The sequence below is a fragment of the Gekko japonicus genome, unplaced genomic scaffold (genome assembly GCF_001447785.1).
Source record: "Gekko japonicus isolate JY-2015 unplaced genomic scaffold, Gekko_japonicus_V1.1 scaffold1215, whole genome shotgun sequence".
NCBI classification, from domain to species: domain Eukaryota; kingdom Metazoa; phylum Chordata; class Lepidosauria; order Squamata; family Gekkonidae; genus Gekko; species Gekko japonicus.
The window spans coordinates 100869-120784 of record NW_015163638.1 but is presented as its reverse complement, the minus strand read 5'-3'; the positions used below and the strand labels follow the sequence as shown (position 1 = coordinate 120784).

Sequence of the window (19916 nt, the reverse complement as noted above, 5' to 3'; positions counted from 1 at the left end):
TGCAAAGCATATCGACATCAATTGAGGTCAGGATCATCCCTCTTAATGAACGTAGGGCTACTGATGGCCAAAGGACGCAATGTGTTTTTTTAATGAGTCAGGTCTGGGTTTCCTGGATCCAACTCACCTTCTCTGCAGCTGCACAACAGCTGTGGGATATGTCCTTTTAAAAGCCTGTGGGAGCCTGATTCCTTCTGGGGCTGTGATATAGGGGAAAAAAGGGTTCTCACTTCCCATCCCCACACTTTTTTCATAAGATAACTCCCCACTGGGACTATTTGGGCTTAAGAGAATGGTGTGGGGGGTGGGGGTGGGGTGGGGTGTCCCCTATACTGCAGTCCCAAACTAGACTCCCACAAGCTTGAAAAATCATGTTCCCTGTAGCTGTGATGGAGGTATCAATAATATCAATATACAGATCCTTATTTATTTGAAAAGTTGGGACAGATTCCCACGGACATTTGAAATATCTGCATGAGAATTAGTGGGCAAGACATCTTTGTTCCAAAGCATAGTCAACCAGCGAGGACAATTCAGTGCAGCACAATACCCTGAACACAAGAAGCTGCCTTCTTCTGACTGAGACCATTGGTTCATCAAGGTCAGTACTGTCTACTTGGATTGGCAGCAGCTCTCCAGGGTCTCAAACAGATTATCTTGATAGATTATTTGTGCTGCTTTCTAAAAAGAAAAGATTAGACAGGGGTCAGTACATAATACTGCAACAGTAGGCACAGCTAGTGCACCATTAGTTTCACTAACCCTTATCAGAACATTGAGCACAGTCATTTCATGGATTTCAAGCAGTTGCTGGACAGATTACAGATGGCTATGGACACTGATTGCAAAGCATATCGACATCAATTGAGGTCAGGATCATCCCTCTTAATGAACGTAGGGCTACTAATGGCCAAAGTACGCAATGTGTTTTTTAATGAGTCACGTTTGGGTTTCCTGGATCCAACTCACCTTCTCTGCAGCTGCACAACAGCTGTGGGATATGTCCTTTTAAAAGCCTATGGGAGCCTGATTCCTTCTGGGACTGTGATGTAGTGGAAAGAAGGGCTCTCACTTCCCATCCCCACACTTTTTTCATAAGATAACTCCCCACTGGGACTATTTGGGCTTGAGAATGGTGTGTGTGGGGGTGGGGTATCCCCTACACTGCAGTCCCAAACTAGACTCCCACAGGCTTGAAAAATCATGTTCCCTGTAGCTGTTTAGCTTGACCATAAGAATAGTGTGTTGTTTCTGTGGAAGTCATGGCAGTTCACAATGGCAGGCTGTTTCACAGTTTCATTGTGGGCAATGAAGATTTTGTAGATGTGTGTCAATGAAGGAACCAGAGAACCGGTGCAAATACCAAGTTGCCAGAGAACGAAAAGCCATTTGGGGCCCATGTATTATTATCAGTTTATTATATACAGCAATACTACCTTACAATATAGCTTTTCCATATGATCATATTTTTTTCACTCGTTCTCTGGAACTACTGTCTCTAGTAACAACAGATGGTTAGCGATGTAGAATATTAACTTTACAATTCTCTTGGGGGAAGACTGGAGAGGTAAGCTTTCCTCATGTTCACAGCCTCACGGATGTCTGTACAAAGTAAGCCACCACAAGGAGATCATCTAAATGGGAAGTGGGGCATTTTGTGTGGTTTCAGCTTTCTTAAAAATTCACTCTCAGTGAATCCTGTGACATTCTTGGGGTTCTCTACAGCATCCATAGCCCTCTCCTTAATTCAGTGTTCCCAGAGCTACTTGAAGTATCAAATAAGCAGTGTCTAGTTACTCCACCTTCATCCAGTTCTCCTCAACGGATTGTCTACACTTTTTCAGTAAATCAGCCAAAATGAAAAAAAGAATTACAGCAGGGTTAGTTAGAATCTTCCTTAAAGATATGAAGGCCTGAGGACAAGAACCCATAAAAGCCAGTTTGGTGTAGTGGATAAGTGCGTGGACTCTAATCTGGGAGAACCGGGTTTGATTCCCCACTCCTCCACTTGCACCTGGCTGGATGACCTTGGGCAAGTCATAGTTCTGATAAGAGCTGTTCTTGAAAAAGAGCAGTTTCTGTCAGAGCTCTCTCAGCCCCACCTACCTCACAGGGTGTCTGTTGTGGGGAGGGGAAGGGAAAGGAGTTTGTAAACCACGCTGAGACTCCTTTGGGTAGTGAAGGGCGGGGTATAAATCCAGTCCCTTCTTCTCTAAAAATTAAGATTCCCCCCTGGAATGTTTTTGGGGAATGCTAGGGAAAAAACCAACCCCCCCCAACTCCCATGCAACAGTTTCTGTTTTCAATTAGTGAAGTGCTTGTTAAGACAAGGTTTTACTGCCTGAAAATATGAAACATGAACATTTTTGTAAGGCAATCTACAACATTAGATAATGATACTATGGATTATACAACATAATGTTGCAGACAATTTACAACATGAGGTAATGATACTATGGATTATACAACATATTCTCAAGGACACGTTTATTGCTTACATGTAAATAATTTTGGCAACAATTAATATGCTGTAATATGTTTGATCATTCAAAATGTCTGGAAAACTCTCTAGATTAGGAGTACCCAATGTGTTGCCCATAGTCACCATGGCATTCACCAACATCTTTTCTGGAGCCTGCCAAGCGTTTTTAGAAAGTGGGTGGGGCCAGATGGGGCTTTTCATCAGCAAGGCTTCGGATTGGCTGTGCAGATGTTTAAAAATTTCCTTTGGCTGCAGCTAGTACCAGAGCACAGGGATCTTCACTGAGTGATTGAAGTTAAGCTGTGGCAGCCATTTTGTGACTGCTGTTTTTTGGCTGCCCCCACCATGCTGTGTCAGAATTCCAAACATGCCTCCAGGCTCAAAAAGGTTGGGGACCCGTGCTCCAGATAAGAGCAGACTTGTTTACTTAACCAAAAAGTTAGGCTTATTTACATACACAAAGAATACAGAATTTCAGTCACAGTATTAGTAAATTGATTCTAGCTTCTAATAGTTGTCAGCTGAAGCTGCCATGAGTGTGGTGTGTGTTTCTAATTGCTGTGCATTCCTTCCCATGTGCTTAATTGCTTCCAAGCTGTAACGCTTATCTGTTACTAGAGAGGTTGGTGGTGTCTAGCTTCCGTGGGAGCTTCTTTCGTTCCCAGCTTTGCGGCCGTTAGAGAATAAGCCAAATGCCCGCGCGCGGGAGTCCATCTAATTTGGGAGAGCTAGGGGGGGGGGTGCATACAAATGCCCTATATCCTATTATGCACATAGGTAACCCGCCATTCCTAACAGTGTTCATGTTACTGCATCTATGGCTTTTCAATAAAAGTAAAACCTTCTTGGAAGCGTGTACTTCATTGTCTTGCTGTGGATCCTGACAACTTGAGCTAAAGGAGTCCAACTGTGCAATTCTAAGCAGAGCTATGCCTTTAAGCCCACTGTCTTCAGTACACTTAGAAGGGTGCAGCTCTGCTCAGGAGGGCACTATGAGCATGGAACTCCTGCGTTATAACAGATAGTCGAACACAAGGATTCAGCACTTTATTTTTCTTCTGTATGCTTCATAGGTATGGAGTTCCTCTGACAAACAAAACTCTCTGTATGGGAATCAATGGCCCAAAATAAATACAAAAAGGTTCCACTGCATGGCTAGTCAATGAGAACAGCAGTACAATGCAATACAATTGTCTTAACAGAATGAGTGCACCGCATTCACTGGACATAGAACATTACAGGGATCTGGTGCATGATGGTGCTACAAAGATTAGAAGCAATGGAACACTGACCATACTAAACCCTTTGCAGAATGTAATTATTGTACAGCTGAGTGATAATAGTTTACAATGGGTTGGATCCAACCAACTTTTCCACTGGGGAAAAAGGGAGGGCCACGCTGGGATCATGGAAACTGCATGGACAAAAGCCATGTGGGATGGGGTTGTAGTAGAAAGGGGAATTAGGGGAGACTGAATGATGGAGCTGGCTGGATCCAAGCCATTGGTTGTGGGCATTGACCCCAGACCAGCTGGGCACCAAACATTCTATAGACATGTATGTCCATAACTGGATGGAGAATTACACATGCAAAAAAGGCCATTTGCACACCATCCCTCAGTTTGACCCAGCAGCCAGAAAGTGTTGGCACTGATATTTGGGGACGTGTTCTGACTGATCCATTGCACAAATAAACTGGCTGGCTAATTCTCAATTTATATTATGAACTCTAGTCTGTACATGAGAATGTTTATATATTCAAAATATCTAAGTATGGCTGATGTTCTGTAATGTTCTATCCCTCCATCCAGAGACAGCCTGAACAGTCACACCCTTGAAAGTCCGGTGTAACTCTCCTTAAGATGGCACTGTAAGCGTTCCAGATGTTTGGAGTACATCTCTTGTTTGGAATCCAGCACATCCCGGATAATGTTAAATTTATTACTGAAAGCAAGCTTTCCTGTTAATATGTGTTAACTTGTGGCAAATTGCTGGTGGTTTCCCCCACCCCAGATTTCAGAGATATTTGGCCAGAAATCATTACATAGTGAAAATTATTACTCTGTGATTGTTTAGATGGAATATCACACACACACAGGCATTCTGGAAACACTCTTTGCTTGCGTTTTTGTTTCTACTTAATGTATCTTCACATTTTCTTTCTTTTCCAACAATATCTATATAGTTAGAAGAGATACAAACATGACAGCAGCCTGCTGCTAAATTCAGTAGAAATCAGGGAGTACTGTCCTGTGGGAGATAATTATGAAAACATTGGGATCAATGCTCCCTCTAAACTGTGGAGTCTTGTGAGCAAGAATTCTACTTTGTGAGCTACTGACATTAAAGTTGTGAGCAAGCGATTTAGTTACTGCATAAATTAGTTTGCTCTGGGGTCATGCTTCCTGAAGCTAGGACAAAAATCTGTGAACTGGAGACTAAAAAACTGTGAGCTAACTCACACTAACTCAGCTTAGAGGGAACACTGATTGGGATATGAAATCTATGCATTATCTCTCTCTTTCTCCATGCGCTGAAAATCTGATCTTGTTCAGACTACCTTCCCCACACGATTTCATCCAGAGAATGTGAACTGTAGCATGCCACTTGATATCCCAATCCTAAACTTGCCAAAACCTGGCTGGGGCATTTCTGGAGATTTGGGAGGGTGGCAGGGCCTGGGGAGGGCAGGATATCAGGGCGCAACCTAAGCTGTGTATAATGCCATAGAGTCCACCCTCCAAATCAGCCATTTCCTCTGAGGGAACTGATCTCTCTGGTCTGGAGATCAGTTATAATTCTGGGTGATCTCCAGACCCCACACGGAGGTTAGCAACTCTTCCTGGTCCTGCAAAAGAGGCAGAGAAAGAGGTTTTCCTGTGCGTACCAGTAGCTGGAAATATTTATACCAGTTGGGGCCATGTGTGTAGTCTATCCCTCCATCCAGAAACCAAGACTGCCTGCACACAGCCTTACTGAGAAAAATAAGTGATTATGCTCATCAGTTGTTTGGGAAGAGAAATGGGAGACAGCACGTAGTTCTTCCCCTGAGCATTTTGGTGAAGAGAGTTAATCAGATGACAGAGTGATGCTACATCACCCAGGGGTCATTTCCTGCAGGAGCGCACAGGAGCGGAGCTCCGGCAGTAAAGAGCCCAGGGGGCGGGCACATGCAACATGCCCCACCCCCTGCTCCCAGCAGCCCTCAGTCAGAGCAAGAAGTAGTCAGGTAAGTTGCAGAGCTCCCCCCAGCCCCCCAGTCCAAAACAGTCCAGTGGCACCTTTAAGACCAAGTTTTATTCAGGTACAAGCTCTCCCTCCTCTGTGAGGACAGATCTACATGTTCCCCCCCCCCAATAGCTAGCAATCCAAAACAGTCCAGTGGAGCCTGAGCGGTGGGTGTTGCCTTCTGACACACTTCTGGTGATGTCATGGGGTGTGGCATAAGCAAATAAGTTATGCTAATGAGTTATGCTAATGAGCTCCTGCACCTCTTTTTCTACTGAATGACCCCTGACATCACCCATCATATTTTGCTCCACCATAATGCCAGTGATAGCGAACAAAATTTGCCTGAACCGTCTCCTTTCCATCTCAGGCCCAGTTAGCAGGATTGATTAGTGGCCAGAATTTCTAGGTTGTTGTCTGGTTATACAGATTATAGTATACAAATTATATTATACAAACCAACAAATACTTTAACAACAACACCCCCCTGAGCTATAAGTGACATTTTGTTAGCCACTGGCAGAGCACGTGCTTTCATACAGAAAGTAACACGTTCCGCCCCTGATACAAGACATGAAGTATGTGAGGTTGGGAAAGACTTTTCTTGTTTAATGCCAGCGGAGTAGTCTGTAGCAGTGAAACAGGAGTCCAGAGGCACCTTCAAGACTAACAAAGGTTCATCTTGGAATAATTTTGCTAGTCTTTATGGTGCCATTGGATTCTTTTACTTTTTCTGCCTGAGACTCTGAAGTGCTACGGCCAATAGAATAAGCAACACTGAACTGGATGGACCAATGGCTGATTTTGTATATTCCACGAGTCAGTCAAAACTCTTAATTTTATGTGATATGATGCTGCCTCTCTTCAGTCTTCACACAAAATTCTTCTTTGGGTATAGAACTTCTTGGCAGGAGGGTGAAAGTCACATCTGTTTCCTCACATAATTTGGTTTTTTTGAACTGCTGATTTTAATATTAATCTCTTCCATATTTTGCAATCATTCCCGGTTATATTGCCCCACCTGGCAAAAGATATTCTACTACCTTTCCTTGTTTCTTAGCGCCTGCATTCACTTTCCCAGTCGTCTACCAAGATTGGAGAAACCAGATCAGCAAACTTCTGTAACGGACAAGCAAACGAGCAGCCTGGCAGGGTGATGGGGTAGGGGTCTCTCGAAGTGTCGTTCCGAAAATACATCTCAATGGTGTGGTCTCTGATTTGCAGAAGCCAGAAAAAGAAAAGAAGGGGTAGGGAGAAAACAGTTAGACCAGTGGCCCCCCAGGATGGTGCCGGAGAGCGCCACAGTGCCTGTCAGTGTGGTTCCTTATACCCACTTCCTTCTTACTCAAAGCATCTCTTTCTGAAGTAAATTGTGAATCCTGGTTTTTCCTCACCTCAGGGGAGAGCACGAAGTGCTACAGAAGAGCCTAGGAGGCCTAGCATTCGTGTCTGTAGGGGGTACCCATTCAGAAACAGTTGTCTCCACTGTAGGAGGATGCTTGGCTTGGAATCTCCCAACATTTGTGGGACCTCCCACCATCTTGTCATTGGTCTCATCACCCTGTGGCAGCCATTTTTTTGATGCCACTACCTGTTCTCAGAATTCTAAAAGTGCTCAGAGGCTCAGGGAGGGTGGAGGTTGCTAAGCTAGATGATCACATCTGAGTATTCCTTTTCAGAGATGCAGTATTTAAATCTAAAGGCATTGTCACCAAGGTATTTTTGAACAACTGAGACTAGAGGCTAAGTTGCAGAGCTGTTCATAGGCATAAAAATAGCCCTGTCCCTGATTATGATGGAAGCCTCAGGGCTGACTCATACTATGGAGTTCATAGGTTGTTTCTTGATTCCCCACCCTGCCTTTAAACCAAGTGTGACTTGCAGGTTCACTTCAATCCCACCACGCATCATGTTCAGTTTGGACTGGGACTGCAGCATGCTTCCCCTCTTTTGCTGCTTTCCTTGCCTGAAATACCTCCAGGGGGCACTATGTGCTCTACTGGGGAAACTTCCATGGCTTTCCCCAATAGGGCAAATAGCAGCCCTTGGGGGTGGGGAAGTGTCTGATAAGCCCTGTCTGAAGCAGGGTGAGTGTGTTGTGGCCTCTGCAAATAACAGTCTTGGGGTGGAGATCAATGTTCCCTCTAAGCTGTGGAGTCTTGTGAGCAGAAATTCTACTTTGTGAGCTACTGGCATTAAAGTTGTGAGCGAGCGATTTGTCTCCTGCATAAATTAGTCTGCTCTGGAGCCCTCCTTCCTGAGCGAAGACAAAAATGTGTGAGCCAGAGGCTAAAGAACTGTGAGCTAGCTCACACTAACTCAGCTTAGAGGGAACACAGGTGGAGATGGTGATTCTCACAAGAAAGTGTCAGAACCTCCAAGGAGTGGAAGGGATCTCCGTGTGTGAAAGACCCCCCCCCCCAGCTACTTGAGTGGAGAATTAGTCACTCTCAGTATGGAAGCTTCTTAACCAGTTTACAGAGACTGTTCTTCTGGCAGATTGGGAGTTGACAAAAGGTCTGAGGAGGCACAGAGGTCCCTCAAGCAAGTCAAAAGAGGTTATTGCTCTTAAGGAGAAGAGAATAACAATCTGGCCAGAGGAAGAGGGGACCGATAGGAAAACCCCTGGTCTATCAACACAGGGCTGAAGCTTAATACAATCTCAAGTCTGTGTGACCATCCAGTGACAAGTTCAAAAGCAGTTACCCTGTTAAAGCAGGGAAATGTCTCTAACAACACCAAAATAAAGTAAACCAGGGAAAATAACTCTCCGAATATCTAGTGTTGCATAAAAGCAGTTTTGTATATATTTTAAAGCTCTCTCTACCAACCCTAACCAAAAATCACTTGTAAATATAATTTCCATCCCTTGCCTGTTAGTTCAAATAAATTTGTCTTCTGTTTCAACTTTAAGTGTGCCTAGGTACCTATTTCTGAAGGAAAATTCATAGAAGAACAAACATTCCTCAAGCACAGTTCCTTATTTGAGGTAGGAGCTGACAAAGAATCCAACAGTAATAAGGTGGGACAATGGTATTATAATAACATTTATTTACCACATAAGAAGAGTGAAACACTACCTAAAGGTTACCCAGTTAACATATGGGGAACTGAAATTCATAGGGGAAGTAGAGGAAAAATCTGAGGCAATACAAGGGCAATTGTCTGACACGAGTGCCCATTTGGTACAGTATGCAAGCTACTTTGACAAAATGAATGCCTCATCTGTTATATATTTCCTTCCTCTGCAGGTTGTAGTTTAGTTAGGGTTGCCAGCCAGTGGTTGCCAACCAGTGGCTGGCAACTGGGGGGGGTCTGGGGAATGGAGACAGTGGGGCACTGTCAACACAATGGTGTTAAATCACTTCCGGGGCAAACCCAGAAATTATGTCACACTAATCACCAGAAACTCTATGGTAAAATCATAGTGTTTCTGGCAATTTCTAGAGTGGTGTGACATCACTTCTGGGTTTCCCCTGGAAATGATGTAATGCTGTCGCTCTGGTGGTAAAAGAGGGATTACTTGCAGGAAGTCTCCTGCCATAGCAGAAGGCCTGCTAACTCTAGGTGTAGTGGTTAGAGTGTCATACTAGGATGTGAGAGATCAAGATTTGAACCCCCACTCTATCATTGAAAGTTGCTGGGTGACCTTGGGCCAATCATACTCTCTCAACCTAACCTGCCTCACAGGATTATTTTGAGAATAAGATGGAGAAGAGAGTGATGTGAACTGCTTTGGGTCCCAGTTGGGGAGAAAGTCAGAGTATAAATGAACTAAATAATAAATACTTCTAGATGCAGAAATAGTACACTTTTCATATTCCTTCTTATGAACCGTTGAACCACATCCTCTCTTGCAAAGGTAGATTTCAATTCTCCAGCTTGTTATTTCATTCACAAGCTACTTAAATCTAGCTTGTGCATACGGGTTTCGTTCCGGCAACTAACAGGTGGTGGAACCATAATAAAATGCTCTGCAGCTGGAGATTCCAGAACTGTGACTTTCCTGTGTTGCTGTGTTATGCATACATATTTAATTAAAATATGGGTATGTTGCCAAAGATGCTTTTCTGCCTAATATACTGCAAGCATAAATGTGCCGAACTGACATTTGGTTACAAAGGAATATTGATTGTCAATGATGCAATAAAATACTTACCCTGTATCTTCTTGATACAGTTCAAAAATCTGGCAAGCGGCGTATGGTGGCAGCCTCTCATTGTAAGTGTTGAGCGCCATCTGGAGAGCACCAAGGGTAGTATCATGCTGTAAAAAAATCACCACAGAGAAACAGTCATTTTGAGAAGGGAAAAAAACACTGTTACAGTTGGTGTTGCTCTCTTGTTTTTTTTAAAATCACTGGACACAGAAAATTATTAAGCAAATCCGAATTTATAGATTTCTTCCTTCATTCCTCTTTAGGAGATGACAAAGGCTTTTAGTTCCCATCCCCTTGGAGCTAGGGTTGCTAGCTCTGGGCGGGGGAATTCCTGGAGATTTGGGAGTGGAGCCTGGGGAGGGCAGAGTCTGGAAAGAGATGGGGGGCATCATTAGCGTAGCATGCATAGATTGCCCGCTCCACAGCAGCCATTTTCTCTAGGGAAACGGATCTCTGTGGTCTGGGAGATCAGCTGTCATGTCTGGGAGATCTTCAGCTCCCACCTGGAGATTGGTAACCCTACACACCATTGCCAACTTGGATGGACGTGTTTTTTCTGGCAGGGCTGTGGTGACTTCAACAGCTGCACAATGGGCAGGATTTCAGTAGCTGGAGCCTTATCTATTACAGTTAGGGTTGCCAAGTGACTTACATTGTGGAGCGGGGAAGAGATGATCCCAGGCCGGGACATTCACACGCGCGCGCTGTGATGATGTCACCCAGAAGTGACATCATCATGCTGGACACATCGCCAGGTGACGCTCTAGCAGTCAGTCTGAAAACTCTATGGTACCATAGAGTTTTCAGGCTGATTGCTAGAGCATCACCCGGCGACATGCCCAGTGCAATGATGTCACTTCCGGGCGACGTCATCGCCCTGGGCACGTCGGCCTGATCTGGGCACTTTTAACCAGTGTTGCTGGGGGAAAAAAGATTTATTTTTCACCATTTTACCCCAAAGTATTCATTGTGTCAATACATGAATTTGGTCTTAAACATTCTTATGGGGCAGGAAAACCCCTGCCCCCCTGGGGAACTTGGCAGCCCTAATTACAGTACTGAATTTCTTCCAGTTGTGCAGGTCCTAAGAATCCTTTCCAGGAGGAAAACAACAACAACAGATGACTCTAACAAGGGCCTCATTCAGTATCGGTTCCTTTTCTCTCCCTCTGCCCTCCTAGGCACCAGAGAGGAGAGGATGGTCAGAGGATTAGATCCTAAACATACCACAAATGATACTCTGAACCTGAATGCTTATGACTAGGCTACAGTACCCCCCCATTCATTCTGGTACTCCTCAGAGAGTGGCTAGGTGTCCTGTTTTTCAGAAGTGGTATTCTGAAACATCCAAGTTTTGCTTCTCTTTAGTAAAAAGACTCAAAGTGACTGGAAAAAGGAGAGCAAGGGCCTCGGAAAGGATCTCCGCAACAATTGATGCCTGGTAATTATATACAAATTTGTACCTCTGAATGTAAATTAGCATTTGCAAATTTTGTTCCTCCTCCCTTCCTTCTTCCATAGACGATCGCTCAAATTTCTAGTGAGTTTCTGGGTTCTACTAGAAGCTGCTAGATACAGCCTCTTCCTGCATGTCCCCCCACTATTTTGGAAAAGAACTTTCTGAGGGGGAAAAATACAGAAATGACAGAGAAACAGTGCTCTGACTATATTGTGGTAATCCCAAGTGCTGTGATAGGGGTTAAAAGTGGACAAAATATGCCCTGAAATGTATAAGAAAAATCAAATACACACAAGATGTGTGTTTTGTGTGTGATTTACCTCAGAGGGCTGTTGCAAAGAATTAAAATGCCTTAAACAGTATATTTAACTAGACCCTGTTTACCTGGTGGTTTATCTGGTGGTGGAGGAAAGTGCCATCAAGTTGCAGCTGAGTTATGGTGACCCTGCAGGGTTTTCAAGGCAAAAGACAGAGGTGGCATCGCATGCCATTGCCTGCCTCTGCGCAGCAAACCTGGTCTCTTTGAAGCAACCCTGTGCTTCCTTGGTACTAATTAGGGCTGCCTCTGCTTAGCTTCTGAGAGGCTGAGGTCACACATGCCAGTTGAAGCCGAGGGGAAGCGAGGCTATTCCCTCTGGAGGAATTTGACACACAGTTGCGAGATCACACCTCCCTTTGTAGCTGCAGGTGCAGCCCGTCAATGTGCGATCAGACGCAACTGCGGGTGAGTTGGGGTTTTTTTTGGCTGTTTGTTTCCCATGTGCATAAAACATGGAATCGCACCTCTACACTGAGGGCCTCCTATGGAGTATGCAAGGATGCGCCTACTGCGAAGAGGGGGGGGGGAGAAACGGCACCAAGCTGGGATGGCCTGATCAGACCATCCCAACGGCTTGAGAGTGCTTGAGCGATTAGACAAGGGAAAGTCCATCCGTGGCCCATCAGAACCCATTTACTACCGGACTTTCCCCAGTTGCCGATGACTGCGGAACACTTCCCAGTTGTTGCTGTCTGATCGCTCCCTTTAGATCTGTCAGGCATTCGCGTCTATGTCAGATCTAAAGGCGTGTCAATGTTCCCTCTAAGCTGTGGAGTCTTGTGAGCAAAAATACTACTTAGTGAGCTACTGGCATTAAGGTTGTGAGCGAGTGACTTGGCTACTGCATAAATTAGGTTGAACTGAACTGCCCGACTATGAGCGGAACTGCAGCCAAAAGCCTTATACTCACAGCAGAATAGATTAGCATTTTTCTTTTGCCTGGATATTTAGTAGCATTTGAGATATTTTCTAGAATATCTTTCACAAGGAGACCTTAAAGGAGGCAGAGAAGAATGTTAATACTGGTAAGAACATAAGAACATAAGAGAAGCCAATGTTGGATCAGGCCAATGACCCATCCAGTCCAACACTCCGTCACACAGTGGCCAAAATACCAGGTGCCATCAGGAGGTCCAGCAGTGGGGCCAGGACACTAGAAGCCCTCCCATATAGAAGGACGTTCCTAAAAAATTCAAGCTATTTTAAAGGGGGATATTGCAAGGTGGACACGTGTTATTAATATGAAAAATATTTAGGCTTCAATACTGGCTACATGGAAACTTTAATAAATTCAAGATAATAATGAATGTTAATAATATCCTATTAATGCTATATCTGGCAGTGAAGAACAGCAAAATCCAGCCCAAACGAAGCATGTTTAAGCCCAACTTTTTACACGTTTGAGAGTTAAGCACACACATGAACACATGACACTGCCCTATACTGAATCAGACCATCAGTTCATCAGGGTCAGTATTGTCTACTCAGACTGGAGGTGGTTCTCCATGGTCTCAGGTAGAGGTCTTTCACATCACCTACCACCTAGACCTGTTAACTGGAGATGCCGGGGATTGCAGCTGGGACTTTCTGCATGCCAAGCAGATGCCTTACCACTGAGCCAGAACCCTCCCCAAGAAGAAGTTTAATTCTGTTAATGGAATATTAAGGCTGCAATCCTGTGTGACTACACATGAAGCTACCTTATACTGAGTCAGACCCTTGGTCTTTCAAGGTCAGTATTGTCTACTCTGACTGGTAGCAGCTCTCCAGTGTCTCGGGTAGAGGTCTTTCACATCACTTATCATCTGATCCCTTCCTCCCCTAAACCTGGGTTCTTCTGTATGGAGCTACTGTACCAGTGAGTACAGGTGCACCCTTAGGAGTAATTTGAAATGAATGGGACTTACTTCTGAGAAGTTGCATAGACATGGACTGGTAAGCATTTAACGTTGGCTAGATAATGCCTGCAGGGTTTTACACTGGTGAATTAGATACTATGACCGATTTCCCACAAGCGCTGCTCCACGCTTGCTCTTCCCTTTTGCCCCAATGGTACGTGTCAATTTCACACAAGCTGCTGCGCGGCCGTATTTTGCCCCGAGCTTCACGCGATTTCCCCCCGTGTCTACTCAATCCTCAAAAAACAGGATTGAGTAGATGCGGGGAAAATCACGCGAAGCTGCGGGGCAAAATGCGGCCGCGCAGCAGCTTGTGTGAAAATTACACATACCATGGGGCAGCGCTTGTGTTGTGGGAAATCGGTCCATCAGTAGTTATCATTGTGTATGCAGTTTTGCTAATCTGTTTTCTGTGTAGTTCCTTCCATGCCCAAAATGTACAAGAGTGGAAACTATACCCTTTCTCACATATTAAGAGAGAAGAGGGATTAATCAGAGTAAATTCAATATGCTTGTTTTACTCAATTTTTTGGTATTCTTCCATCTGGCCAGATTCCCAATTAATGTTCATATTTGACTGTTCCTCAATACAGGCATGACTTTATGTTGGTGTACCTTAATGCCTGGCGTGATCTGGTCCATGGGGTCGCGAAGAGTCGGACTCGACTGTGCGACTGGACAACAAAAAACCTTAATGCCTTGCCATCTAGAGTTTGGCAAGGGAGATATCTTAAGATACTATATGACTGTGGTGCAGGTAATGTAGACCTTTGAATGCAATTATTCTTTCTGAGCCTAGAAATCTTTTAATTCTTCCTTTCTTCCAAAATATAGATTATATAGAGAGATTTCCTGGTTTATGAGAAGGCAATAGTAGGCCTATCACTCTTTCAGCTGAGAAATTTTATGCGTTTTAGATAGATTTTCACTGCCGTTCAAATGTAGTCGCATTCTTTATATTTTAGTAACCTGCTTAAAACTAATAAGTTAAGAGGCAGTACGAGGGAGGGAGAGAGAGAGAGAGAGGGAGAGAGGGAGAGAGGGAGAGAGGGAGAGGGAGAGAGAGAGAGAGAGAAAAGATAATATACTGCCAGGTCCAATCAGCAAGCAGTGACTGCATTCAGTGTGCCAGACCTCTGATCAAAGCTTTGTGGTGAGTGCCCCACTTGTAAGTCCAGTGGTGGTTCTGATGACAGCTCCTCTTCTCCACCAGAAGCAATTTATCATGTGTACTCCCGGCCTATGACTGACATGTAACCATCAAGGTTAAAAATGTCAAACCGATGCTTTGTTGCATTTACCAGATTTGAGAAAATCGTAGATTGAATGTAAGCAACCACAGGTGTTTGGCTTTTATCACTGCAAACATATTTATATCTTGAGCCAACTAAACATTTAGATTAAACCGAGTTTTATATTTCAGTCTTAATTCCCAGGCATGTTAAGCCTTCCTTCTGATGCCATTTTCCTAACCGGACAGGGACCTGGGGAGCTGCAATGGGCTCCACTGGGGAAACTAATGTGTAGCCCTTAGTACATGTCAGTTTCCTCACTGGAGCAAGCCACTGATCCTTGGGCTATTTCAGGTTGTGAAAACAGCATGGGTGGGAGGAAGGATTAAGCTCCATCTCCCTGCACACTGCACTTCTTCTCTAAATTGGGACCCCCCCATGTAATTGGGAATTAAGCTCCCAGAATGGAATTTCCAGTGTATGTCTAGCTGACAGTCCCTGTGTCCACTATGTGTAACATATGAATTGAACCTCTGAATGTCCTAGAAACCATACCTTTTGACTGTGGGAGCTTTTCTGCATTGAGTTTTTGCTGCAGCTCAGTTTCTTAACTGTCTTGATTCCCCCCTTCCCTTACATGCAGTATCATTGCTCCCCCCGCTTTCCCCCCTTTGAGTTTTCCCCCTGTGTTTTCCCAGACAAAACACAAGAAAAATCAGAAGAGAGAACAACTTCTGAATAATACCGTGTGTAAGGGAGGAGAAAAAAAAAAAACCTGACACAGTTAAGAAGCTGAGTTGCTGCAACAAGCTGGTGCTGAAAAGTCCTGAGTGCTGAAAATCAGGCACAACTTTTGATACCCAGTACAATAACAGAGCATCACCAAAATAGCCTCCAAGAGTAAACACATCCTCTCTTCACTCATAGCTCCATCAATTAAAAATCATTCCCTGATTGAAATTGGCCTCCTCTGATTAATCAGCTAAAGCTTTTGTTGATTGATGTGCCAATTAAACCAATTTGAGATTGCAGCCCTAATAATTAGCAGGTTTCTTTGAGCTAACGTATTCTGTACAGACAGATGCATAATGTGTCATAATGCTTCAGTGAAATCTTTCTTGCTACCTCCTTGCAGCCGCGCCTTCTCTTCTCTCTTGTAAATGCCAAAGAGGGATGACAAAGACAAGACAGTCAGCTCTCCAAGTGTGGCTCTCACATCCTCAGTAGCCCAAGTAGGTAGCGTAAAATTGTGTATGGACTGCAATAAAAAAAGAATGCATTCCTGTTGTTAAAAATCTTTTTTTTTTACTTTCCTTTTTCGCTTCCCTTTAAATTTAATTTTTATTTTGCAAACTTCCCCTTTTCGCTTCCCTTTTCCACTTCCCTTTAAATTTTCTTTATATTTCGCAAACCTTGAAAAATATTTGAAAAGTTTGCAAAAAATACTATAGGTATAAAAGAAAAAGGCACGAACATCAGAAAAGGGAGGGAAAACCAAAAGTATAAGCACAAATGAACCAAACCAATGTTAATAAGTTAAATAGCAATGCACTATTGTTAATATAAAATCAAGAAAAAAATAGTTAGAAATTGACTAGAGAAATTAATTCTTGCCCCAGACTTACAGTTATGATCAGGATGACTCTATGAGGAACTAGGGGTAGAAATGATCTGTCAAACTATTTCTTATTATCCCTTTCAACAGGGTCATTCCTGTGAGGACCACTGCTTCATGCTGGCTTCACTAATCAGCAAATACCTGCTGGACACACCTGGACGCACCTGCATTCATTGACTTAAGAGCTGCCTTTAATTCTGTGTCGCATGCCCAGCTATGGAACAAACTAAATTCTGCATATCTACCCAAAAGGCTATTCAAGCTAATAATGCACCTCTATTTTGAAAACTCGCTGTGCGTTAAGCTAAACAAGGAGGGATTTGCATCTAACCCTGTAACTATCCAAAGAGGTGTTCATCAGGGCTGCATTCTCATGCCCCATCAATTCAATCTCTATTTAAATAACTTTGTGCCAGGCTTACAAAACATACCCAACCTACGCACCGTGTCTGGAAAGTTGTCCGGTGCCCACACTGTTGTATGCTGACAACCTTGTCCTGCTTTCTAGAACCCAAGTTGGCCTAAAACATGCTATTAAGGCATTTATTGCTTATTGTAACAACAAATTCCTGGAGATAAACAAGGATAAATCCAAAATTATGGTGTTCACAAATACAATGAGACGATCAAACAAAAGATTAAAAATCGGTATGTATAAGCTACAAATGAATGAATTTAGATATCCGGGAATCGTATTCCAGTCAAATTTATCATGGTCCAAGCACATTCAATATCTTAAATGGAAAATCTATATTAGCCCTACCAGCCTTAGAGTAGTATTTTTATGTTCAAGAAGCTCAATATGTACTAGCGCTCCTGAAGACATATAAGACCATAGTGACACCACACATGCTGTACGGCTCCCAGATCTGGTTCTTGAGTCCAACTAAACAACTAGAAAAACTCCAACAAACCTTTTTCCACAAAATACTATCACCATGTATCAATTCTGAAGTTGTACGACTTGAACTAGGTCTCCCAAAAATCTCAACGCTAATTTGTAAGGCTATAGCCAGTTTCAAGTACTGACTATCAAACTCTGAAGATCTTCCAACCTTCACCACATCGGCAGCACATGAGCACTTCTGGTCAAAGTGGAATGAAGTCATAGATACGAAAATAGACCAACTGGGCTTACAGAAGCCAAAAAACCTAACCCAAAGATGGCAAACTTTATTTACAGAGAAGCCGATTAAGCACAACTGGGACACTCTTCAAAAGAATGCCAGATGTAAATGCTCCCCTCTTCATCTGGAAATTAAATTTTATTTTAAATCTGACCTGCCTCTTTATCTTAACATGCTGACAGTCCCAAAACTGAGGAGGTCATATATGATTGCACACTGTAACATGTTTCCAACAGCCTAGATGAAGGGCCATTTTCTCGGAACACCTTCAGACCAGCGCTATTGTGACTGCTCTCTGAAAGAACTTGACTCACCATCTCATATTTTCTTCTATTGTCCAAAACACACAACAGCAAGAGAGAAATTCCTTAGACCATGGATACTGAAGTATTCAACCTTTTCTGACTACAAGACTACTCTTTAGCAGCCTCTGCAAAAACTATAGTAGATGTGGCAAATTTCTGTGTTCATGAACTCTTAAATTTTCTTTTACAGTGCATTGCTATTAAACCTAAATAAACCTGAACTTGATCCCTTTCAAGGTTGGCACTGTCAACTCCCCCACTGTTGACTGTCGTATCCCCCATTGTCCCCCACCCCGTGGTGACTTCTTTTCCCTCTCTCACCTCCTTATTCTATCATCCTCAGTTGTCATGCAGCCCAAAATGCTACCCAAAGTTGTTTCTCTGTAGATATTGGTTACCTTGTGCAGTGTGTGTGTCTGTGGGGGGACCACTAACACCCATAGGCCCTGCCAGATGGGGTTTTTTTTGGTACTTGCATTGGGGGATATTAGAGATATAGACAGTAAAACTTAACAGATGCAGAGGATATTGGGGCCTAGTCCTCCCTCCATAGACTACATTACTTTGAGTTTAGACTAGGTATGCTGTGAATTTCATCACAAATGTGTGACAGTTGCATTTAGAAGACAAAGAAGAAGAGATTGGATTTATACCCCGCCCTCCACTACCCAAAGGTGTCTCAGAGCGGCTTACAAACGCCTTTCCCTTCCCCTCCCCACAACAGACACCCTGTGAGGTAGGTGGGGCTGAGAGAGCTCTTGACAGAAACGGCTCTTTTTCAAGGACAGCTCTTATCAGAACTATGGCTTGCCTAAGGTCATCCAGCCAGGTGCAAGTGGAGGAGTGGGGAATCAAACCTGGTTCTCCCAGATTAGAGTCCAGGCACTTAACCACTACACCAAACTTGCTTTACCATGTTTGAAGGTGTTGATCAGCCATGAGCTGATTACTCAACCTATTTGGTTTGTGGCAAAGAGCCACGGACACCTGCTGCACACCTCTGCACTTTTTTTTTACACCTTCTGAACACATCTGCACCAAGTTTTTGCAAAGCTGTGGATGTGAAAAGATGCTGGTGATTCAAACTGATTTGCAAGCATTAGCATCAGCAGAGTCTACTTAGACAAACACCAAAACATAGGATTTTATTATAACACCATATTTATTTATGACTGATTTATACCATTTGTGCATGATCTATTTAAACAATTGCCTGTTAAGTCGAGCAGTTTCATGGCAAGGACAGTGGTGTGGTAGTATAACTCACTTGGGCTGTGTAAGAACAAGCATGTTTAAAAAGCCAGTTCTTCTATACTGCATGGTTAGAAAGGAATGCAGTGAAGAAACCTGCCAAACAGTCACAGATGGGTTGACAAACAGTCAAACCAATAATTGAAAAACCAGTTCTTTGTTCATGACCAGCAAACAGGACATAGACTGAACTGGTGGGTGTTCACACTTCTGTAGTTTAGACATCCTGTTTGACTCACTGTAAACTGGCTTGAACAAGAACAGAAGGTTGAACAGAGCATTATGCAAGAAAAGAAGAAGAAGAAGAAGAGGAGGAGGAGGAGGAGGAGGAGGATGAGGAGGAGGAGGAGATTGGATTTATACCCCGTCCTTCACTTGGAGTCTCAGAGCGGCTTACAAACTCCTTTCCCTTCCCCTCCCCACAACAGACACCCTGTGAGGTGGGTGGGGCTGAGAGAGCTCTGACACAAACTGCTCTTTCAGGAACAGCTGTGCCAGAGCTTGTGACTGACCCAAGGTCACATCAGCAGGTGCAAGTGGAGGAGTGGGGGAATCAAACCCGGTTCTCCCAGATTAGAGTCCGCACACTTAACCACGACACCAAACTGGCTCTCAGAGGTACCGCTTTGGTGGGAAGGTCACAGCGTTCCGTGCGCCTTGGTGCTTAGTCACATCGGCCACATGACCACGGAAACGTCTTTGGACAGCGCTGGCTCTTCGGCTTGGAAACGGAGATGAGCACCGCAACCCTAGAGTCGGATTCGACTGGCTTTCGAGCAAGGGAACCTTTACCTTTACTTTAAGGATGAGCCCAGTTGAAATTGGTGACATGAGATTA

General features: G+C 43.8%; 1 protein-coding gene across 1 annotated transcript in view; it reads right to left on the bottom strand.

Moving 5' to 3' along the window:
* Positions 1-598: 598 nt before the first annotated feature.
* Positions 599-19916, bottom strand: part of LOC107107300 (prostatic acid phosphatase-like) — a 47896-nt gene continuing 28578 nt past the window's right edge. The window contains exons 7-11 of the mRNA XM_015407581.1: positions 15903-16035; positions 12558-12640; positions 9870-9976; positions 6754-6923; positions 599-681 (exon numbers count right to left, since the gene is read on the bottom strand). Of these exons, the coding sequence (XP_015263067.1) occupies positions 6767-6923; positions 9870-9976; positions 12558-12640; positions 15903-16035 (480 nt within the window). The 3' untranslated portion in view covers positions 599-681; positions 6754-6766. The remainder of the gene's footprint in view (positions 682-6753; positions 6924-9869; positions 9977-12557; positions 12641-15902; positions 16036-19916) is intronic.